The 24,984-nt window shown below is 42.6% G+C and overlaps 1 protein-coding gene across 1 annotated transcript; it reads left to right on the plus strand.

The window, feature by feature from the left end:
- The first annotated feature begins 6,889 nt into the window (after positions 1-6,889).
- Positions 6,890-18,749, plus strand: nrf1 (nuclear respiratory factor 1). The gene is made up of 10 exons (XM_054753439.1): positions 6,890-8,591; positions 8,668-8,812; positions 9,017-9,131; positions 9,208-9,334; positions 9,701-9,841; positions 12,010-12,168; positions 13,054-13,347; positions 13,422-13,579; positions 14,499-14,620; positions 17,711-18,749. Exons 1-10 carry the CDS (start codon positions 8,523-8,525, stop codon positions 17,869-17,871), a joined length of 1,491 nt encoding a protein of 496 aa, XP_054609414.1. The 5' UTR covers positions 6,890-8,522; the 3' UTR covers positions 17,872-18,749.
- Positions 18,750-24,984: the final 6,235 nt, after the last annotated feature.

Here is a 24,984-nt window from a genome sequence, read left to right on the forward strand (position 1 = left end):
TAGATATTTGCATAATGCCGGGAAACAGAGTTCTGTAGCAGCTACTGGAATAGTAGCAAAGAGAAAAGAAAGATGTCATACTAATTTTTAACAACGTTAATTGTACCTCAGAGGTGCCACAATAGGGTATTCGAAGTGTGTTGTCCAAAATCTAGCGTTTTGATGCTACAATTTAGACCATTTTCAAGTGCCTAGCTGGAAGCACGCCATTTTGTGTGTCTGCAGCTTTAATGCCAATGAGTTTGTCTTCGACAGAGTGTGTGTCTCCATGAAACACTACAGTGAACTTCATATACATTTTACAGTACATATACACTCTAACTGCACACTTATCCAACGTAATAGACGCCATATCTCACGTACAACAACGCAACATGAAGGAGTGGGACAGGAGGACACAAACATTAGCAATACTAGCATAGCTATATGAGCTAAAGTGCTAACATTACACGCACACTTTAAAAAGCAACTTCATGCAAAGTGAGCCTATTCGTTGAAGAAAAAGACACTTACTGCTCCCAGGTCCATCGAGTGAAGTTGACCCCCCACCCCACGTAAAACTCTGGTGAAATAGTCCAATAAGGTTTGCGCTGCATTTTGCTGTTTTGTGCAAATAAAATGACCGTTTGAGCTGCTTTTTCATTATTGAGTCATTACAGATTGTTAATGTTTTGAGGTCAATCAACATTCACCCAGCTCCCCCATTTGCTCCAAATTAAACCAAAATAGTCCAATTCGTTTATGTTGCATTTGTGCTGTTTTGTGAAGTTAAAATGGCCGTTTGTGCTTCTTTTTCATTTTTGAATTATTACAGATTGTTTGTTTTGAGGTCAGTCAACGTTCACCCAGCTCTGACCCCCATTTGCTCCAAATTAATCAAAAATAGCCTTTGTGCGGTTTTGTGGCATTAAAATGATCCTTTGTGCTGTCATACTTTTTGAATTACTAAAGATTTAAGTGTTGTGCTACTCCATAATCAGCCCCCCAACATGCTCAGAATGGAACCAAAATAGTCACATTTGTTTCCATCCTCGTTTGTGCTGTTATGTGCAATAAAATTTTTGATTGTACTGTGTTAAACTTATTACAAAGGTCAACCTACAGTAAGTTCACCCAGTCCTCCTTTTGCTTCAAATTAAACCAAAATAGTCTCATTAATTTCTGTTGTCTTTGTGCTCTTTTATGCAAATAAAATGTATGTTTGTGCTGCCGTTGTTTTGGAGTTATTACAGATTCTATTATAGGTCAATCACTCCATTTGCTCCAAATTAAACCAAAATAGTCTCATTCATTTGTGCTGCGTTTGTGCTGTTTTGTGCCAATAAAATTTACACTTGTGCTGCTGTTGTTTTTGAGTTATTACAGATTCTTTTATAGGTCAATCAAAGTTCACTCAGCCCCCCATTTGCTCCAAATAAAACCAAAATAGTCTCATTTGTTTGTGCTGTGTTTGTGCTGTTTTGTGCAAATAAAATTAACATTTGTGCTGTTTTTGAGTTATTACAGATTATTTTATAGGTCAATCAAAGGTCACCCAGCCCCCCATTTGCTCCAAATAAAACCAAAATAGTCTTATTCATTTGTGCTGTGTTTGTGCTGTTTTGTGTCATTAAAGCGACCATCATACTTCTTGATTTTCTCAGAATGAAACCAAAATAGTCTCATTTTTTTCATCTTCATTTGTGCTGTTTTGTACCAATAAAATGTATTTTTTGTTATTTATGGTTTAAATAATATTACATGATTTCTCCGGCAATGACTCGTCAGAGATCCGAGCTTTGTTTTAAGATGTGTAGCGAAGCCAGGGGACGGTGGGGTGAGGAGGGGAGGGGGGGACACAGAACGCGTCTCTTAGGACACATGTAACATCATTTCAAAAGGCAATTTTGCATAATAGGGGACCTTTAAAGTCCAATATAGATGCAATGACTGTACCTCCAAGATGTCCTCCGATAGCATGTTTATAAACTCCACTCAATCAATAGTACACAGAGTGCTACTACGTGCACTTTCCCACTAGTTCTAACTTCCTGTGCTCCCTGTGCCCATCGGATAGATTCCGGATCATCCCTGCTGCTGACCAGGCAATAAATTATTCAGTTGAAAATAAGTCCACATTAAAAATGCAATGACTCGCCGGACCAGGAGGAACTCACTGCAGCGCTTAACATGTAGGGAAAGGGGATCAATTTGGTGTTTTTTTTTTCTTTTAAGTGTGCATTTCTAATGTTGATTGAGTTGGGGGGACACTGGGGGGGCATGATACAGATGCAGGTTTACAGTTAGTGCCTAAAAAGTTTCTGCGTACTTGTCAGTAATGCATGCATCAGCAGGGATCATTACCGTATAAAGACAAAGTCGGCGTGGTCGCTGACTCTTAATTTTGCTGACTCCGGGAAAGTGGGGGTGAGCAGCATCCTATTATCATGCAGCTTTAATGGCCTTGACCCTTGGACACAACTTGGAGACGATTCCTTGGGGAAGGCAGGTCAAAGTTGGTATAATATGAGCGTAAAACACCTCAGTGAAAGATGGCAAGGTTCCATTTTTGTACTGGCACGCTCACACAGACGGTACAGTAGAAGCTACAGCAACAGGAATTGTTCTTTAACCGCCATGGGGGATCAATGCTGTTAGAGAGGCCGAGCACGTACAGGAGCCTCGGCTGCTAAATTAGAGAAGCGCACAAGTGCAACACACAAACAGGCACGCTATAAAAGTAACTTTTCATCCTTCGTCAGCTCTTTTTCCACTCTAGCTTCAAATGGTTTAGCACCAGGGACTCTTGTCTGGGAAAATGCAATTGAGGACCTAGCTGGAAGGATGCTACTCTGTTATTTACTGGAAAAAAAGGCTTCTGAGGTTAAAGTATCTCACAAAAGGGAGAGCACCCCACACACTTTATTATATCTTATCATGGTACAAGACTATAATATACTTTACAATAGTCACTGTACGCTTTGTATAGCGGTATCGATTTACTATCCCCTGAAAATGAGTCAACAGGCAGCCACTATTGTCTAAATAGCTGGCAAAAGAAGCGAGAACCAAGATAATTGTGCTTCCTGCAGTCCAGCATGGTTGTAGAGTCTTGGTCTGGGGCTGCATGAGCGCTGCCGCCAGTGGGGAGCTACGGTTCATTGAGGAAAACCTGCTGCGACGTGATAACGTGATAATGAGCCCACACACACCTCCAAGGTGATCAAGCGCCTTGCTGAGGAAGATGATGGAGTGGCCAAGTATGTCTCCTCACACCTGAACCCAACTGAGCACCTGAAGGAAGGAAGGTAGAGGAGCGCAAGGTGTCCAACGTCCGCCAGCTCCACCATGGAGGAGTGGGACAGGATTCCATGCCCAAGAGTGCACGATAACAATGGTGCTCACACTAAATACTCACACAAGGACACAATTTAGACATGTTCATTGTCAGGCGTACTCACTTGTGTTGCCAGTTATTTCGACAATTATGTTTCCCTCAATTAACCGCCGCGCCCCAGTGCTGGCAGCACTCATGCAGCCCCGGACCATGATGCTGGCATCACCAAGCTTGACTGTAGACAAGACACAATTACCTTGTTGCTCATTTGCGTTGCCTATCCGTGGATAGTAAATCTACACTGCTGTACAAGCTGTACACTGACCACTTGTAGTACTGTCCCTCGAGAAAATGAACGTCGACTTTCGACATCCAATTATATCGGCTTTTTGCTCACGAGGCGCAATCCCGCCACGGAGCTCGCGCAATTGCGGCGACCCCATGTTTGGCAGGTGTTGAGACGACTTATTGGCGGCACAACACAAGGCAGAACGAGGCCCAATTATCTTGGTCAAAACAATCAGCATGTGTGAAGAGGCATGGCGGTACACCTGCGACATCACTTGTTGTGTCAAAGCACTCAAGGCCCCCCCACCCGCTTACAGGTTTGCCATGTGTTTATCCTCATCTATTCATTTCTGCCTGTTCAGTGTGTTGTTCTTTTAGGTTGCATTGAAAGGATATTTACTCAGTACCATATGGTACCATAAGGAGTCTATGGAGGTTGTTTACCTACAACTAATACCCTGTTGATATTCGGAGTCCGGAGATTTCTACACGCAAGCCAGCAGTTGGCGCCAAATGAATTTTGGCCCCCAAGCGTGTCGCAGCTTTTCTTCCTGTCACTCTCACACACCTGCTGATGCCAGGGACCCAGTGGGAAAAAGCGTCTCAAAGGTTGTTAGCAAGTTAGCAAACAACAGAAGCGTATGATGCTAATTTAGGAAATTAAATATACAAACAACAATTTTTTTAAACATTTAAATAAACTTTTAAAAATTATAACAAAATTAGCAAAACAATAGTGAACGATAGGCTTAACTGTGTTAGAAAACAATATTTTGGTGAAATAAATAATACATTTTAAATAACTGTAATAATTAATTTAATTGATTATATTTTCGAAATTAAAATCCAGAATAAAATTTGCTTAAAATGTATTTAAAAAATGCAAAACTTGATGTGAAATGTTAGAAATTGTTGTAATTAACCAATAACTATGTGTGATTAATTTAACTTATTCATGTATTTAATTCATTCATTCATTTAATTGAATTATCAAAAAAAATGTATTTAAATATAGAATAAAATTTCCTGATAACATAAGCAAAGCAACTTCACCAACATTAATTTCAACTGTGACCAAATGTTAGAAAACACTATTAAGTAGTATAGTCGTAATTAGCGACCAGTCCGAAGTGTACTGCTGGGACAGGCTCCAGCATACCCCTGCGACCCTAGTGAGGACAAGCGGCAGAGAAAATGGACGGACAGATAGTCATAATTAGTTAGGATTTGTTTTTTACATGGAAATTAAAATATAGAATACAATTTTCTAAAAAATGTAAGAAAAACAACACTAACACAAAAGCCCCAAACCCTTTACTACTACAACAACTGTTATTTTCCTCACTGGGGGACGTATGATGCAGATGTAATCCACACACAAGGACAAACCCATCTTGCATAACTTTTGCACAAAGCCGAGCAAAGCAAGCAAGCTACTAGAGAGGAGTAATCCTCAGCATGAAATATGCATCAAAATGTCATCTCATTTACTGGGCATGACTCTGCAGCTCAGCAGTAAACTTTTACTCCTTGAGGGTAAGAGCATGGAGCTGCAGTGCCCCCTACTGACCACACAGTGCACCTTAATTATTAGTATTCTTGGTGTGTGTTGAAATGGATGACACAGCATTGACCCAACAATCATACAATCTTGGCTAACTTGACATTTAACCAGTGCAGCCGCGGGGTGAATATTAAAAGATCTGTTAAAATGATAATCATGCATAAAAGTGCACATTCATGGCCGAGAGCAAGTGCATTGCATCAGATTGTTTGTGATATTTTGCCATTGCCTTCAAGTTGCTTCCACCTCAGCAGTACAGTATTGGCTGCACACCTCCCAAGCTTGCATAAGTATTAACACTACAGTGCCCTTTGTGGCATAAAACTTGAGTTAACTATTCTTTAAAAACCCGTACATCCATACGCTGTGGGTACGGTAACTACTTGTATGTTGCATTAGTAACTCCACAAAAAAATGAAATGACTTGCACTAGCAGGATGTGTAATGCAACACTGCCCCCTAGAGGTATGCGTTCTTCTAGCATGACTGATGGACTTCTACGGCGTGTTTATCAGTTATTCTGATTATATGTACATTTACTTACCTATTTGCCTTTTTAGTAGATAGCTAAGAAATAAAAAGGCTTGTAATTGTTTGGACCTGACCTGTGCAACCAAACAAACATGCAGGACAGGACAGTAATAACAGTATGTTTGCAGAAAAAGAGTTATAAAGAGCATTGTGCTCTTTAAACTATCATTTAAAAGCGACACGTTGGTGTGCTAGTGTTGTTTACTTATCAATATGGTTGCAAAAAAACAAGCATAGCAAGAGGTGCGTGTTTTTTAACTGCCTTTTTGAAACGACGCGCGTCTTGCGGGTCTTCTTCTTCTTTGGTTTAACTGGTTGCAACCGTGACTTCAACGGTGCATATCGCCACCTACTGCATCAGAGTATGTAACATGGACGAAAACAACCTACGCTGTTTTTTTAATTTTAAAAACGAAAACAAAATTATATTATAGCATCTCTTTGTGTGTATTTAACCTCCTGTCATATTGTTCTGAAAAACACCATCAATATTGAATTTCATTCCTACCTAAGTTACCTTTTCCATTGTCTGTCCTACAATGTAACAATATATGTTCTATCCATGCAAAGAACTGTTTTATATGGGGTACGTAAGCCAAACAGACTATTGTTTTATTGTTTGTTTGTTGGTAAGAGTTGTTTAAGCCTTTTCGCAATAAAGAGTTAAAAAATGAGTACGTAATTTCAGTTTGGCGGATTTCAGATACAATTTAAATTCATTTTTAAAGCAACTATGTTTGGAGGAGTTTTGAGATATTTTGATTTATGAACATATAATTTGTAGACATATGCTGCGTCGCATGTGCCAAACAGACGGCGTGACTGTGTGGTGACAGTACTACAATAAACGATAAAATGGTGCCTTCCATACTATCGGACATACGGCAACAGGTAGAGAAAGATGACGTCCCCTAATGATGTATGCAAATAACTATACACGTTATCTCTCTATGGAAAGAATGTGTGAGAATTAAACAATAAGCAGATCAAAAACAGTTCATCTTTGCATTGTGTCTTATTGTGTTTCTTATGTAGAGAACTGAAGCCAAATACACAGTGTTAATGAGTGGTCGCAGCCCAGAGGAAGCCCTTGAATGCGTCACCAGTACCGCTCACCCAGCCTGTGTTGTCCTCCATTGTTGTCAACTCCGCGCAGGCCCGAAGCAGCGCAGCCGCTCTGAGGTAAGGACCCTACCGCGCAATCTCCATCTATTTCAGCCCTGGCGCAGCCGCATCATGGAACCCGGCAGCGTTTTGGACTGGAAAGATGCTGTTGTCTGCATGTTGACAGCAGCCGTGTTGTGAAAGCTGCATTGCTTCCATTGCGTTGACGTTTTATTGCAGCAGGAAAAAAGCTCCAAGACGTCAAGATAGGCTGCAACAGGGCCGCTAAGCCTGTCGTAGCTGCTGCCTTTTTTGCATTATTATCATGCTAACCTCCCAGCTAATGGTAGCTTACATTCTACGCCCACTTGTACGTGCGATCGTCAGAATGGAATAACAACGTTATTACCATGCGAGCTCCGTGCATTGAATAAAATCACCACCGAATGGTTAGCAAGCCACCCGGCAAGCTAAATGTAGGACCTGGCTAGCATCGTTAGCTTAGCTTAGCAGTAAACAGGCAACCGGCGGGTCGTTGAGGACCTTACTGCAATTGTTTGGCGCGCTTAAATGGAGCTAGGTTTTGTAAGCATATTTCCAAAGAAGATTTAGTTTTGGAATTGCTTTAGTGGCTGATTTAGCTGGTTGCTCATGTAAACATCGGTTATAACGTTAGGTACACCCGATGAGTACTAAAGGTGGGCGATACTACCTGTACCGATACTTTTTTACTTGGCCATTATTCAAAGATCGTTAATTTATTGATTATGAATACAATCACGATAAAATACAGGACAAAGGTTTGGGTTTGTTTTATCAACACACTTGTGAAAAACAATCCGAGACCATGTAACATTATCAACAAATAAACACGACTCCCTTTCATTACATACAAATGTAACACAACAAGACACCGATATTTGAAAATAAACTCTCGTATTGATACTACCCTGGTATCAATAATATCGATTTGAAGAACTATCACAAGAGCTGCAACAAAAATTCCACTGTAAAAAGCTCATTTGTGGTTGAAACAAAAGTCTCTTTTTTTTATTTTTGATGATATTTTTTTCACTCGCTTGCAGATATACTCTCCTGAGCGAAATCTTGGGACTGATATTAAGATGTTGTTCAGGAGTAGCATACTGAATGCGCTGTGAACGCTCTTCTGCTCACCGCTCTTACCATATCTTAATTATTGTCTGAGGATATGGGGGAATAATTGTAAAAAAGTACACTTAATTCTCTTAACCATGCTGCAAAAATGTTATTGGGGATCGTATGTTATGTCAGATACCGAGAACACACAAACCCCCATTCTAATATGAAAAAATATTGAAATTCAAACACCTAAAATCATGCACAAAGCCAACAACAACCTGCTCCATGATAATGCACAGGTCTTTTCAGGGGAAAAACTTATTGTGTGGAGTCTCAGTAGGGATCTCAATGGACTTAATATGAGTCAGTTAAAGGAACAGGTACAAGAATTTTGTGTTTACAAGGCACCATAGATGCAATTGTTAAATGTGAGTCCCATTGAATTTATGGATTTAACCTCTACAGTGATTCCGACACACATGATGCGCACTTACGTAGTCATGGAATAACCATGCAATTAATGCATATCTGACTGAGATGTTAGTTATTGCTTAATTTATCCAATTTTCCATCTTCTTTCATGATAATATGCATTGTCAGTCTTTGTAACCAGCTGCCATGGAGGATCACGCCGTTCACCAGACAGAACACATGACCACCATCGAGGCCAGTGCCGTCAGCCAACAGGTGTGTATCTTAAAAAAGACAACGTACATGAACTATTAAGTCAAATATCTAATATCTCACTCCTACTTGTGTTTAGGTGCATGTGACAACCTTTGCCGATGCATCCATGATGAGCGCTGACGAGGACTCCACTTCCTCGCCCGATGAGGACCCGTACGACGACACGGACATCCTCAACTCGGCCGGGAACGATGAGGTGACCGCCCACCTGGCTGCAGCAGGTTAGTGTTGTTTTAACTCCTCTCATAAAAAAGATATTGACGTGTTGGACTACTGTGGAAGCTACTGTCGTTTCTACAAGTGGCCAGAAGATGGCGCTAGTGCATTTACAGCAGAAATTGTGCCACTGTTGTCAATAACATCCCAGTTATTTCTTTCCAACATGCTGTTTTAATTAGTTAATGAAGATATTCAAATCCTTTTAGGCCCCGTTGGCATGGCCGCAGCTGCCGCCGTGGCAACCGGCAAGAAAAGAAAGAGGCCCCACATCTTTGAATCCAACCCTTCCATCCGTAAGAGGCAGCAAACACGGCTCCTCAGGTGAGCAACGGGGAAAAAAAGGAAGGTTTTGCAGCCTAAATTTTTAAACTAATAGCATTTGATGTGTGTCGAACAGGAAGCTGAGGGCCACGCTGGACGAGTACACCACCCGAGTAGGCCAGCAGGCCATCGTGTTGTGCATCTCGCCATCCAAGCCCAACCCGGTCTTCAAGGTGTTTGGTGCTGCTCCTCTGGAGAATGTGGTGAGTGCCGTAGACCTTTGGTCCACAACCTTTTTGAGCCCACAGACCCTCTCGCTTGTAAAAGAGGTGTGCTCCAAACCTCACAGTAATGTAATACTATTGTCATGTAGCTGTGGATAAAACAAATAGAAAAATAATGAATTGTGTATTAGTATAGTTTTTTAAATTGTGTCTGTATAGTACAGTACGTTATTATAGTATTTTGAAAATTAAGTGCTTTGTTTTATACAATAATATAAAATAAATGTATTCAAATTGTATGTTATTATTTTTAATTTAAAAATTAAGCTGCTATTGCATCTCAGTGCCTTTTGGCCCCGTGGTCGGGTAACTCCGCACCTCTTTTTTTTTGTGCTTTTCCTCCAGGTGAGGAAGTACAAAGGCATGATGCTGGAGGACCTGGAGAACGCCCTGGCGGAGCACGCCCCCGCCGGAGGAGAGCTGGCCTCCGAGCTGCCCCCCCTCACCATCGATGGCATCCCGGTCTCCGTGGACAAGATGACCCAGGTGAGCCTACACAGACTTCAAACACATGCTTGAGTTTGTCCATGAGTAATCGTTCATTAGCTACTAAGACATGTAGTATGATGATTTAACCAGCAGAGGGCGCCAGACGACAACACAAAAACCACGCAGCACAGTTCAGTTAAGGGTTTTAGTTTTTATGTTTTAAATGCATGAACTCAGTGAAATAAAGAGCAACGTAGCGTCCCGCATTCATGTCAAACTCTCCCGTGGGAGCCTAGTATGTTTACGCTCCACCGTCGTCAACCCAGCATGCCTCCGGGGGACGAGACAAGCCTTGTGGGGCTTGTTTTTCTGCTAAGGCTGTCAGCAATAACCTGTTGCCTCGCTCAGGTTCTAAAGAAAGGTGGGGGGGAGGTTAATATATGAAGCAACTGCAGCAGGTGAGCCCGTAATTACCCCACCCCCAACACGCACACACACACAGCCATGTTAGCAAGGGGCAACATCAGTGAAGCCCCGTTAAATAGTGAGGATTAAGCTGGGTGGGGTTGCTGGTAAGGTCATGCCACTTAACTCACTGCAACTGTAATTAGGCCATCTGGCTCTTAACAAAAGTATTGAGACACCTAATGGAAGAAAATGTGGCAGGAGGGGGTGATGCTTGCATATGCTAAACCCCGCCCCCAAACCTCCCCAGCCTGCCAGGAAGTGATGACGTGACGACAAATGGCTTAGCGGGGCCCCAAACCAGCACATTCGTATGCTCAGCAATGTCCACAATCTGTCCACACAAGGCCAGGCCATCTTCCATTGCTTGGGTTGGCACCTTTATTCAGGTCTGCACCATCATGTTGTGCTTTATGCATAATCTCATGACGAAAAAGCCACATTGGAGCAAGTAAATTCAGCGATGCTATGAAAAGTGACTTACATAGAGCCAAAAATAGATATTAGAATGACAAACAAATCTATTTTGCATATTTTACATTGAGCTCCCCCCCCCCCTCCTGTCAAGCCATGAGGAAGTGATAACATGGCGGCCAAATAAGGTTATTCCAGATCTGCAACAAGATGCAGCAGTTTGTGCATAGCCTGATGTAACAATAACTCAATATTGGAGCAATTAAAAATAACAATAAACTATCCCAAACATACCGTAGGTACTCTAAGAGAACATTTTGACATGGGAGGGTCAGTATTAAACTCCGCCCCCCCTCCGCTACCCAAGCAACAAAACAAGGGTTGATGATAATCAATATTGGGGTGCTCATCACTATCCACACGGTAATGTTGCCAGGTCAACACGGCAACTTATTTGATGGTTTCAGCCTCTCATCCACACGGAAACAGCGTTCTGGGTGCCCTGAAACGCTCTTTTTTTTTTTTTTCAAAACGGCTTCCAGAGTGGGAGTATCTGAAAACGGCGGCTTCAAGAACAATGACGTCACCGACCCACCGCCTCCCTGTCGCCGTCACGTGACCAGAAGTCAGATTTGACGACAAGCCAACATAATATCTGAATAATTCGGCTGGCATGAGTCAACCCCGTCGACGTTCTCCTGATATTTTTACACTCTGTTTTGCTGTCATTTAAATGTAAAAGGTTCTGATCCAGCCACTGCTTTACATCAGTAATACAATCGAGCAGCCTAGTGGGAGCAGTATCAGTGGGTCTTATAGGTAGATGTATCTGCAGGTCATCAGCATAAAGATGAAAAGACAGATTGTGTCTTTCCAAAATTGAACCCAGGGGTAATAAATACAGAGAAAACAGAACAGGGCCAAGGATGGATCCCTGTGGCACCCCGCACGAGAGGGACGCATGGGAGAAGCAGAGATCACCGATCATAACGGAGAAGCTCCTATTTGCCAGGTATGACCTAAACCACTGGAGAGTAATGCCTTGGATACCGACACAGTGCTCTAGGCGGGATACAAGGACTGCATGGTCAACTGTATCAAAGTATTTTTTGGCTGTTTACGCTAATGAACGCCAATAAGTGTTGAGTGTTGAGCTTGTTAAAAGCTCAACACTTAGCCGCCAAGGTCTGTCTGACATGTCTGTCTGGTGCCACGCTCATAGATTAGACCCTTTTTAGCGCTGCTATTTGCAGGCCCCGACCACCTCAGTAGCACATTCACGATCAATACTCACCTCAAGGGCGTCACCCTCACCAATCTCCTTCTTCCTACGCTGCACCACACAGGCCCAGCTGAGAGCCTTCATCCCGGAGATGCTGAAGTACTCGACGGGCCGAGGCAAGCCCGGCTGGGGCAAGGAGAGCTGTAAGCCCGTGTGGTGGCCCGAAGACATCCCCTGGGCCAACGTGCGCAGTGACGTGCGCACTGAGGAGCAGAAACAGAGGGTGAGATCATGTGACAGCAAGAACTTTGTTCACAAAGTTGGATGAAAAGTCCTAAAAATCAAAATACCACCACATGAAATGAAATAGAATTGGTCATGCAATGTATTGGTTCATAAAAATATTTTTATTTTGGCTGCAAAAGTAGGTTATAATTGATTTTTCATTTTAAAAAAATCAATTAAAAAAATAACATTAAATAATTAAAAAGCAGGAAAAAATCTAAATTGGTTACAAAATATGCAACTCGGTAATAATATAAATACATTGGTCACTAAATACATTTTATTTTTGCTACAAAACAAGCACCATGATTTTTATTTAAAAAAAATGTTATTTAAATTTTAAAATGACATAAAATCAGCCAAAATACCATAAAATAATTAAAAAGAGAAGGAAATATGTACATTTGTTATGAAATATATAAATTGGTCATAATGTAATGTAATGTTTTCATAGGCAATTAGATAAGTTGTGACATTTTATTTAAGTCATTTTAATGATCTTTATTTAATTTTTACTTTTGAGAAAAATCATAATTTTTTACTTTTTTATCCTGATTTTATGCAAATGCATAACAAATGCCATGAAATCAATAAAAAAAAAACTGTATATAAATTGATTCATTTTAAATTTACAGTATAAGTGGTTTGCGTCTACCCACTGGCCACAACATTAGGAACACTTGCACAAGGTAAATGAGCTGGACAACAAAAGCTTTTATGAAGAGAATAATGCTCACGTTGTAGTTAAGATGCACTTTTGTACCATAATTGTGGTTGTGGCGGTTAAAATAGGGTGAAACATTGGAAAGAACTCTACAAGCACAGCAAAATGTCATGTGACAAGTGCCTAATGTAATCATTTGCGGTCTTCGCCCCCCTCAAGGTGTCCTGGACGCAAGCGCTGCGGACCATCGTGAAAAACTGCTACAAGCAGCACGGCCGCGAGGATCTGCTATACGCCTTTGAGGACCAGCAGATCACCACCGCGACCACCCAGCACCACCTGGCCACCACGCAGAGCATCGCCCACCTGGTGCCGGCACAGACAGTGGTGCAGACGATCAACAACCCCGACGGGACCGTCTCGCTCATCCAGGTCGGGACGGGACACACAGTCGCGACGTTGGCCGATGCCTCGGAGCTGCAGGTCAACTACTCCACGGTGGCGGACGGCGAGGTAACGACACGAATGTCGCACTTAAAGGACCCTTGTCGACAGATTTCGAGAAAACCACCTGCCGTCTCCTCTAGGTGGATACAAACTGGGCGACCCTGCAAGGTGGCGAGATGACAATCCAAACCACGCAGGCCTCTGAGGCCACACAGGCGGTGGCGTCGCTGGCTGAGGCCGCCGTCGCCGCCAGCCAGGAGATTCCGACGGGAGCCACCGTTACCATGGCGCTCAACAGGTCAGCCACCGACGGCAGTCGTCAAGTCGTACTCGCGCCTCAAAATCAAAACCTGCTTAGAAGCAACAGGTGGCGCTATTACCCTTAACTATAAGGCTGCTTTTCACAAGCCTGAAGAAACTAAATAAAATTAACATCAATACTATTTATCTATTATTTCTGTTGCTTTTAATAATAATATGTTGCATTTACCCGATTATAAGGTGCTATTTTCAGGGTCAAGATGTTTGTACACACTAAGCAACAGGCCCCCTCGTCGGCATTGGTGCTCTTTGCAAGCATGTTTTTTAAGCTTTTTCAGAAATCTGAGCTGGTAAAAATAGCAGAATATACCGTACGGCGCTTTAATTAGGCCTTGTTTGCACTTTATGCTAGAATGTTGTCTAAATACGATGAAGCTTTGGACAGTCAGACTGTTTTGTGTCGCCAGGCTAGCACGCTGATGCGTCACCTACTTTCCTGGTGTCATAGCAACGTTTCACCTGTGGCATGGTCCCAGCGGGGCTTGTTACCTGCACCCACCTGAGTCCTTACCCCTCCCGCCCCATTCACCCTCGCCTGAGCTCACCAGAAAATTCTGTTGTTTTCCGTACTCCTCAATCTCTATTAGTTCATAGCCATAGCCGCCATGCTAAGAGGCTCCAGCTAATTCGGCCGGCTATGATCTGGTTAATAAAACTGCTTTGTTAGACCCCACAGCACCTGCCGCCTTTAGAAGTCCAGACTGGAAAAGCCTCTTAAGACCTCCTAACACCCCCCTCCACACACACACACACACACACACTCACTCACTCACCCACTCACTCCCTAATAACCCTGTGCATAGCCAGTGTCTCCAATTTTGCACACATAAGTGCTTATGCATGAAATGTGTATAATGCATGTGTTTTTACATATGGTGCTTATGTGTCACGTGCAGCGAGGCGGCAGCCCACGCGGTAGCAACACTGGCCGAAGCCACTCTACAAGGCGGGGGTCAGATCGTCCTGGCTGAGACGGCGGCTGCTGTCGGGGCGCTAGCAGGCGTTCAGGATGCAACAGGTACACTTTTATGCTAATCACATTGTGTTATTGCTATTTATGTGCTCCAATTGGCTGCTCGTGTGGCCTCCCAACCGCTAGGTGGCGGCACATCTGTGACCCCCACATTAATGGTCCTGACTAACCCAATTATACTCCTAATCAGCGTGACAAAGTTTAAGCGAGCGCCGGCGAGGCTAATCTAGTCCGTGCTGATGCAACAGATGGCAGGGTTAGTGGGTATGCAACTTGTGGCGTCACTGCCTTTTCTTAATGCCACGCTGGCACTGTAACCGTATGGACGACCTCCTTCAAGGCCTTTGGGACCAATGCTTGTTATGTTATGTTGCTCTTTTTGCATATGATTTTAGCATATATCAGTGGCGGAGCCAGAAATGTTTCATTGGGGTGGCCAAGGTGAGACCATTACTCACACGGGGGTGGCAATAAATTGATACCTGAATTGTCCAGATGGCCAGTGGGGTAGCCGAAGAGTGACGGGGGGTGGCCCCGGCCACCACTGGCCACCCCGTAGCTCCACTACTGCTTTTGGACCATCTATTAGAGTAATTAATAGCTGAGCGGTGTGCCGAGGACATGTTTTTAATACATAGTTTCTGGATTCTGCTCCCCATCATGGCGGCCAAACCCGTGCAGGGCATAATAAGCAAGTGGATGCTGATCGGCACTCCTGTTTTAACTCTAGACTCCTTGGTTTACATGGCCACTCATGCTGCTACAGAGAGCGTCCATTATTAACAGATTTATGCGGTAAATCACGCTTTAGAATTGAAGTCAAAGGCAACATAGTGAGAAAACCAACCACAGTAATCATGGAAAACTTACCTCCCGCTTGCAGTTCACGCAAGACACGCTTTTATTGACAGCTCCTCCACACGGAAAGTTGTGTGCTGCGGTGAAATGTGTCCAAGTGGAAACGGTGATTCGGCTGAACTAATGTTCCGCACCACCGTCCCGTGTTGGTCAAAATTGTCCCCCACACGCGGGGGTGGCTGGAGAGTGACCAAGGGGTGGCCACCCCGTCGCTCCGCCACTGGTATATATACTGTGTTACTTAAGGCAAGGCAGGGGTGTCCAGACTTTTTCCAGCAAGGGCCACATAGTAAAAATGAAAGGATGCAACTTTGCCACTTAGATATTTTGTAGTAGATATGCTAAGAAGTTACAGTGGTGTGAGAAAGTGGTTACCCCCATTTACAAGAAGAAAGACACAGTTGGAAAATTCTAAACCAGAAAAAACATTGCAATTTTATGAAAATAAAATTATAAATAATATATATAATGAATGTACAGTGGTGTGAAAGTGTTCCTGATCTCTTTTTTTTTTTTTTTTGCGTGTTTGTCACACTTAAATGTTTCAGATCAAACAAATTTAATAATAATCAATGACAACACAACTAAACACAAAACAGTTTTTAAATGAATTTTATTTATTTTTAAGGGAGAAAAAAAGTTCCAAAGCTACATGGCCCTGTGTGAAACAGTGATTGCCCCCTACACCCAGTAACTGGTTGGGCCACCCCGAGCAGCAACAACTGTAATCGAGCGTTTCGAGCCTCGAATCGAGTCTCTTACAGCACCGTGGAGGAATTTTATCATAGCAAGTCTTCCAGGTACTGAAGCAGCAAAACAGCTTTTGGATGTTGTGGGGTCTTTTGTGACCTCTCTGATGAGTTGTCATTGCGCTCTTGGGGTCATTTTGGTTGGCCGGCCACTCCTGTGTGGGGGAGGACATCACTTTTTCACACAGGGCTATGTAGGTTTGGATTTTTTTTTCCTCCCTTAATAATAAAAAGTTTCATTTAAAAACTGCATTTTGTGTTCAGTTGTGTTGTCATTGACTAATATTTAAACGAAAAAGAAATCAGGAACACTTTCACACTGCTGTACAGTCATTATATATATTATGAAAGTTTATTTTCATAAAATTGCAACGTTTTTTCTGGTTTAGAATTTTCCAACTGTTTCTTTCTTCTTGTAACAATATGACTTCATTCCCATAATATTTTGACTTTACTCTCGTCATTTTACAACTTAATTTTCCAAAAATGACAGCTTTGCTTTGTTTTGTTTGTTTCTCATAATATCACGACTTTATTTTCTTTATGACGCTATGCTGCTAAAATTACGTTATTTTTCCTCATATTACTGCAATGTTATTTTCCTAAAATTACGACAGATTTTTCCATTTTTGCTGGGGGTTTTTTTAGTTTTCTTGTTAAATTGTTATAATTTAAATGGGACTCGGGCCACACTTTGGACACCCCCGACATAAGGTAAGTAATGCTGGTCTATGATAAAAGTTCCTGGCATTTAATAAAGTCTTTCACATTTTCATCTATTCATAACCATGTTAGATGTATTTTGAATGAATTGACGGATGATTGAATAACGTTATATCACATTTTAATTCATTCATTACTTTGAAATGTCAACGTCTGACCAATCAATGCGACAAATGAGCTCTCAGCACCGAGTCAATCAATCCAAGTGAAGCCGTCGCCGGTTGACGTCCCCCAGGGGCGCGGCCGAGTGGCTGGAGGGCTTTGAACCGCTCCATTACGGGCGACGCGCACTTTCATGTTCGTCTTCTAAAGGTTGTACACGCGTACTTTGACCTTGTATTTCATCAATAACAACAACAAAAAGATCTCGCTTTAGTCGCCACTTTAGTGTCAAACTGTTTGAGGACAAAGCCGAGAGGGACTTGCCACTACTGACCTTGGCTAATCACTGGAGTGGAGGGCAGCGTTTTGAAGTGATTGGCCGACATGCACACACACACACTCGCGTGCTCTTGTAGCGTCTTAGTAACCATGCTGTGGAGTGGCCTGTAATTCGAATTATACTGAATGGCTCTCCTCCACGCTGTCGCTAATCAACCACAATTAGCCCGCCATAAGCAGGGACTTTTTTTTTTTTTTAATTAACATTTACGACAAACCTGCTCGTGACACTGACAGCTTGTAGGGCGGAGCCCCCCACCCCCACGTCACGGCCGCGGTAATCCCACCCCGCCCTCCACCCCCGGGCACACACAGCTGTGGGGCGGCCATTGTTGCGCAAGTAACCCTGGGAATGTTCTTCCAGGTCTGGTCCAGATCCCCGTCAGCATGTACCAGACGGTGGTGACCAGCCTGGCGCAGGGCAACCGGCCCGTGCAGGTGGCCATGGCGCCGGTGGCGACGCGCATCGACAGCACGGTGACGCTCAACGGCCAGGCGGTGGAAGTCGTGACCCTGGAGCAGTGATGCAGTCCCTTACTGTGTTGTACATTTTTTTAATTCCCGGCGTCGTCCTTGTGTTTAGGTATTTATTTCCTCCTTAACTCTAAACGAACCAAAACGGCTAAACCTGCACTCCTTTCCTTTGTGCTTGTTATCATCATGGCGACACAATGCAGCTTTTTCACGTGTACTCAGGAAGTACATTATTTTTTTATGGAAAGTTTATTTGCAATAAATGTCAAAACACACAAACAGCAACACATATTTTCACATTTCAGTCTTGTTTTATGAACTTATTGTGAACCATCCACGTGTTGTACAGATTGTAATGAGGAATATTTGTCATTTTTTGTTTAGATGCGACATGAAATATACAATAAAATGAAATAAAAAATGAAAGATGATTGGTGATATGTTGTAACAACTTTAGTTGACTTTTTGTACCTTTTTCCCTTCGTTTCCTGCCTACAAAAAAACACCATAACCTCCACGTTCTCCTCCCTGCCGTGACAGTCAGATTACATCATAAGCCGCCACAACCTCCTCGGCTTTAAAGCCCGGGATTTGCTGGCTGGCGGGGGCCCTTCTGTTGCGCACACACACACACGAGGACAGAGGCGCTCGGACCTTAATCTATCAGGCATCATCCTACATCCCCGCTTCCTCCAGATTAAAACCCTCAGGCACTGATGAAACCGCTCATATTTAGACAGAATATGGTGCAAAAGCAGCAGGAACGTCCATTGCAAACAACAACAAAAAAGGCCTTTTAGCTCCACTTAACTCAGCACACAGGAACCTTTTCTGCACTAAACATCACTTGTTGTAAAAAGCTGACTTTTTCCTATGGAGTTCTTTACAGGATGCTGGGAGCCGACTGGACGTCATTAAAAAGCATCCAATCTGTGCAGTGAAGGTGCTGGAGGATTACTGCATGCCTATTGATTGTTGGGGTGGGGGAGGGGGGTTGGGTGCCGGTGGGAGTCGTGTATGCGGGCGAGTAGAGCTTTAATCTCCACTAATCGTTTCTTAATACGTGCATCCCGGGCCCGGCACGCATGCAGGGACACAAGCTGGTGCTGATCCAAGTCCCACAGAGGAGACAGCGCTCTCATGCAGCCTTAATAGTCCACAAAACGTCATCAAGAACCATTTTTATGATGGCCAATGGCCCACACGCCGCAGGTTGCCTACCTATGATCTTCTGTTTTAACAAAAGACAATCATGTTTTGCTGTTATGACCCCGACTTTTTAAGCATGGAGTTGTTTATCGCCGGGCTGCTCACGTTTTTTTACAGGAGAATACTCTTTTTAGGAAACTTTTATAAGATTTTGGGAGTCAGCGGTCACTATTGGTGCCGGGCCAAGAGAGTTCTTCCACAACAAACGTATCCATGCATGTCTTGGTGGTCTTTATTTTGTGTTCTTTTTTTTTTAACAGAAGAGCCTATTATTAGCACTTCATTACACGCATGGGACTGAGGGATGCAGGATGATTAAAATTATTATGGCTATTCCCTAAAATTCCCATAAAAATAAAAATCCTGGATTTCCCCACTTGTTTTTTTTCCCACTTTAATCCAATTATGTTGCATTATATATATATACATATATATATATATAAGAGGCTATTATTAGGACTTTATTACTTTATTACATGCATGGGACGGAGGGCTGATTAAAATAATGCATAAAATCTGGCTATTTTAACTGGAAAAATTATTTATTCAAATTAATTAAGTCCCATAAAAGTTTTTTTTTTTTTGCAATTAAATTCAGTTATTTAACCAAAAAAACAAAAAGTTTTGAATAAAAATAAACATGTTGCATTAAGCGGTGTGCTGTTAATTTTTGGTTTATAAATAAATGTATTTATTTATAAAAGAGCCCTGCAAAATTGAATAATTCAAATTAATTTGCATAAATAAAAAAATCCTGGATTACTGCACTGCGTTTTTTTTTTCCACTTTAATTCAAATCTTTTAATAAAATAAACATGTTGCATTCAGGGGTGTGCTGTTTTTTTTATACTTTTTATTTACAAAAGAGCCTATTATTAGCACTTGTTACATGCACGGGACTGAGGGATGCACGATGATTAAAATAATTGTATTTTATGTCTATTTTAATTGTAAAAAATGAGCCCCTCCCGGATGACCGAGCTCCTCACCCCCCATCTCTTAGGGTGAGTCCAGCCACCCTACAGAGGAAACTCATTTCAGCCGCTTGTATCCGCCATCTCCTTCTTTCAGTCACGACCCAAAGCTCATGATGAGAGGTGAGGGTGGGAACATAGATGGGGGGGTAAACTGAGAGCTTTGCCTTCCGGCTCAGCGACCGCATTACTGCAGACGCTGTGCCGATCCGCCTGTCGATCTCACGCTTCAACCTTCCCTCACTCGTGAACAAGACCCCGAGATACTTGAACTCCTCCACCCGGGGCAGGACCTCATTCCCAACCCGGAGGGAGCAATCCACCCTTTTCCCACTGAGAGTCATGGCCTCGGATTTGGAGGTGCTGAGTCTCATCCCAGAAGCTTCACAAACCATCAGGACCACATCGTCTGCAAATGATAGAGACCAGATCCTAAGGCCCCAGAATTGGACTCCCTGGGCGCCTTGGCTGCTTCAACAAATTCTTACCATGAAAAAGATGAACAGAGTGGGTGACAAAGGGCAGCCTTGGCAGAGGCCAACGTTCACCGGAAACAGGCTTGACTTACTGCTGGCAATGCCAACCGGGCTCCTGCTCCGGTTCTACAAGGACCCAATGGCACGTAGTGGCACACCACCAATCCTGTACTCCCAGAGCACCCCCACAGGACACGGTTAAATTCCTTTTCCAAGTCCACAAAGCACATGTAGACCGTAGGGCAAACCCCTATGTACCCTCCAGTACCCTTGCAAGGGTGTAGAGCTGGTTGCAGAACAGCACACTGGAGTAGACTTTCCCAGGGAGGCTGAGGAGTGTGACCCCCTAGAGTTGGAACAAACCCTCCGGTCACCCTCCTTGAAAAGGGGGACCACCACACCGGTCTGCCAGTCCAGAGGTTCTGTTCCCGACTTCTACGCAATGTTGAAGAGACACGTCAGCCAAGACGGTCCCTCAACATCCAAAGCCTTGAGGAATTCAAGGCAAAACTCGTCCGCCCACCGGAGCTTTGCCTCTGGGGAGCGTTTTGACAACCCCAGATACCTCAGCCACAGTGATGGAACTGTCCGTGTTTGTGTCCTCAGCCTCTGCTTCCTCTACGGAAGGTATGTCAGTGGGATTGAGAAAATTAATTCCCCATAGAAATTTTAAAAATTCCTGGTTTTTTCGACTTTGTTTTTTTGGGGGGGGGTTGTACTTTAATCCAAATCTTTTTATATATTTTCTTTTTACATAAAAGAGCCTATTAGCTCTTTGTTACATGCATGGAGCTGAGGGATGCACTATGATTAACGTAATTCTTACTAAAAATCTGGCTATTTCAACTGAGAAAAAATATATATAATTCAAATTTATACCAATGAATTCCCTAAAATTCCCATAAAAATAAAATCCTGGATTTCCCCACTTTGGTGTTTGTTTGATTGTTTGTTGTTGGATGTTTTTGCACTTTAATCCAATTATTTCACCCAAACAACAAAACAAGTTTTGAATAGAATAAACACGTTGCATTAAGGGGTGTGCTTTTTTATAAGAGAGCCTATTCTTAGCCCTTTGGTCCATGCATGGTACTGAGGGATGCACGATGATTAAAATAATTACGCATACAAATCTGGCTTTTTTAACTGGAAAATTTAATTTTTCAAATTAATTCCCAAATTTTTTTTTTTTTTTTTTTTTTTGCACTTTAACCCAATTTTTTCACTGATCAATTAAGTGGTGTGCTAAAAATTATATTTTTAGACATTTTATTTTTACTATTCCTGTTATAGACTAATATATGTTTTAAAAAATATAAATATTAATCACATTTATTCCCAATAATTCCCCTAAATTCCTGCAGAATAAAAAAATCCAGAGTCATGCTGGAGCAGAAAAGATGCGACTATATTAAAAAGAATGAACAAACTTTACTGCCTTCCATTGATGCATCATTGATACAGGTGTCCCAATACTTTAGTGCACCCTTGCTATCTTAATGACAGTCTTCCTCACCTTCCCATCCAACAGCGCTGATAATCTCATTGCACTAATGCTGCGAGCACAGGCGGCGCTCTGTCTCAACGTGTGTGAGAGATATGGAGGTGGGGTCGGGGGGGCGAGTGGGGGCGGTAGACAGGGTACTGAAAAATGCGGTGTAACCCGAGCTGCACGGCCCATCTGGAGTAATGGCCCACAATGCACTTTAATGCAGGGAGGGGATGAGGCTTTTTTTGGCAAGTGTTTCTTCACACAGTAGACGAGTACGCCGTCGCCATGCAGCCTGAAGGCCACACCGCTAAACAATACAAATCATATTAGCGACATCTCAAGTGGAGCCGATACAGCTTGGGATTTAGATAAAGAGGTTTTAATCCGGCCACATCCCGCTGTCACCTACATTAGCAGACCCTGACCCACATATAGGGAGTGCCTGAGCTATCATGGCAGCAGACACAGGAAGGTCTTTTCTTTAGGGAAGAGGAGGGTGGAGAAGGCCGCAATGAAAGGGGACTGGTAAGATGACACCGCACGCTTTGCCAATTACGCCAGCGAGCTAAAAGAGCTGAACAAGTGGACCAGTCTGCTGCTGGCTTGCTTTGTTTTTTTTGTTTTTTTTAAACCAGGAGCATTTTTAATAATGCTGCCTACTCATTGTCACCATGGCAAACATCGACATACTATTACATGTCACTTCACTTCAAAACTGCTCAGTTGTATACATACGTCCTTTTTTATTATTTTTTAACAGGAGTTTTATCCAAAATTCACCTGATTTAGTAACATGAGTGAGAACAAAAATACTACTGTAAAATAAAGCTGATATATTTCAACATTTATTTAATTTACCCCCAAAAAATTCCGTAGTTGGCTGCCTGCTTTAGTCAAAATATTCTAAAAACAAATCTTATATGTTGTGTGGTTTCATATTTAATATTGGTTTCAATTTTTATTTGAGTCATTATCCATTTCTTTATATTCAGTATATGAACCCTGCGATTGGCTGGCGACCGGTCCAGGGTGTACCCCGCCTCTCACCCAAAGTCAGCTGGGATAGGCTCCAGCATACGCCCGGCGACCCTGATGAGGATAAGCGGAGTATATACACTTTTATTCCATGTTGGTTACCACATGTAGTAATGTTAGAGGGACAAAGTAATATTCTAATATTCATATTAATTGATATTATATTCATTTATTGACATTGTGTAATTTATCACCATTCAAAATGAGCTTTTTTTTCCCAGAACATCGTTGATTATCCTATTTAGTAGCATGAAGGAACCAAAATATTAGTCTAAAAGAAATTTTATATTTGTATATTTTAATATTTATATGATTAATTTGTATTATTTGTACAATGTTTTATTATGTTAGATTTATCATAATATTTTATTAGATATTCTTTCTTTTCCACGTGAAACAGGTGGGGGGGGGGCACCAAAATGCCCTTCTGTACATTTTAGCATTTATATTATTGAATATTTAAAATGATGAAATACTTGTAGGTCATTTTTATTGATTTAAAAAAAAAATACAATCCTGGATGTAGACTTTAAAAAAAAAAAGTTTTTACCTGTTTTATCCTCGTTTGTGCTGTGCTGCGTTCACTGTCACCTCATCCAAGGCGTTCTCTGGAGCTTTGAGGCTGTGGTGTGCAGGGGAGGAACATTGTGTCACCCCCACCCTTCACCACCATCAGCCACTCACTCATTTATCATCTTCCACTTGGGACTGGAGGGTCTGCGGGGGGGGGGTGTCTGCTTCTTTGGTCCTCCGTGTTGCGTTTGTGCAGGTGGGTGTGGGGGGGCTCTCCAGCAGTAGTTGGCAAGTCTAGAACCACCGGATCCTTGTAGCTCACCAGTGTGAGTTCTACCATTGCCAAACACCACCAGAGAGCGGCCTGAAGAGGGAACCGTCCGGATGAGACCCGTAAAAGTGATGCAGGTCTGTCTTCTCCCATATTGGCACTACACATAATTGCTCAAAGCATATATACAGAAGCAAAAATGTGCTAGTGCCAAAATGGGCACAAGAAGAAGCAGGGATGGGCTGCTGCATCCAACCCAAAAAGAGACGATGCCCGCCTGAGCGTGGTTCTTTCTCTGCTCTGTTTATGGCCCTATGGTAATTCACTGATAGCCAGCTGTCACAGTGAATTCTACCAGTGCCATACACAGAACAGGAGGCAGTGTCAACACGGGGGACGCTCGCTCCGCTGGAGACAACCTGGAGAGGAGAGACAATAAGGGACGCCAGTGAGGAACAATGAGTTGATGACGCTCCACTACGCGTGCGTTGGATAAGGAGTCAGAACCGCAGCCTTTAACAGTCCAAAATGCCCAATATTTGCTCGTCAGGCTGAAAACCAGCAACAAAACAACCATATTTTCATTGAAAGTTGACATTCTTCTAAGTATACTAGAATATACTGATGTCCAAAATTAAACATTCGGGGTTTTGTTTTGTTTGGTTTTTTTACATCTTTGCACTTTCAAGTCAAAATGAAACTCAAAATTTCCTGTGAAACTTCTCAGGAAGAGCAGAAATGCCAAAGAGTCGAAACGAATGAAGGAGACAGGTTTTGCTACATCACAGCACATCAAATCCATCGTCCATATTGTACGCAAACATGCCCTCGTTTGGACGCAGCTATGAGCATCCTTGGTCTTCTAGCTGCCTCCAAAACTGCCAAGAAAGAGCAGAAATGTGAAACAAGAATGACAAAGTGACTGAAGGAGACAGGCTGTAGCACATCAAAGCAAACATGTCCTCTGGTGGGTAAAACAATCATAGGTGACGCAATCCGATTGGACGCAGCTCTGAGCATCCTTGGTCTTCTTGCGGCAAATAGCAACAAAACAAGCAAAAATACTCAAACCGCCAGGAAAGAGCTGAAAATGCAAAAACAAACAAAGCGAATCAAGGAGACAGGTCACAGCACATCATAGCCAGCGTCCTGATACGATTCAAATACACCCTTGAAAAATCAATACACGGCTCG

Source organism: Dunckerocampus dactyliophorus, chromosome 15 (assembly GCF_027744805.1).
Source record: "Dunckerocampus dactyliophorus isolate RoL2022-P2 chromosome 15, RoL_Ddac_1.1, whole genome shotgun sequence".
Classification (NCBI taxonomy): Eukaryota; Metazoa; Chordata; class Actinopteri; order Syngnathiformes; family Syngnathidae; genus Dunckerocampus; species Dunckerocampus dactyliophorus.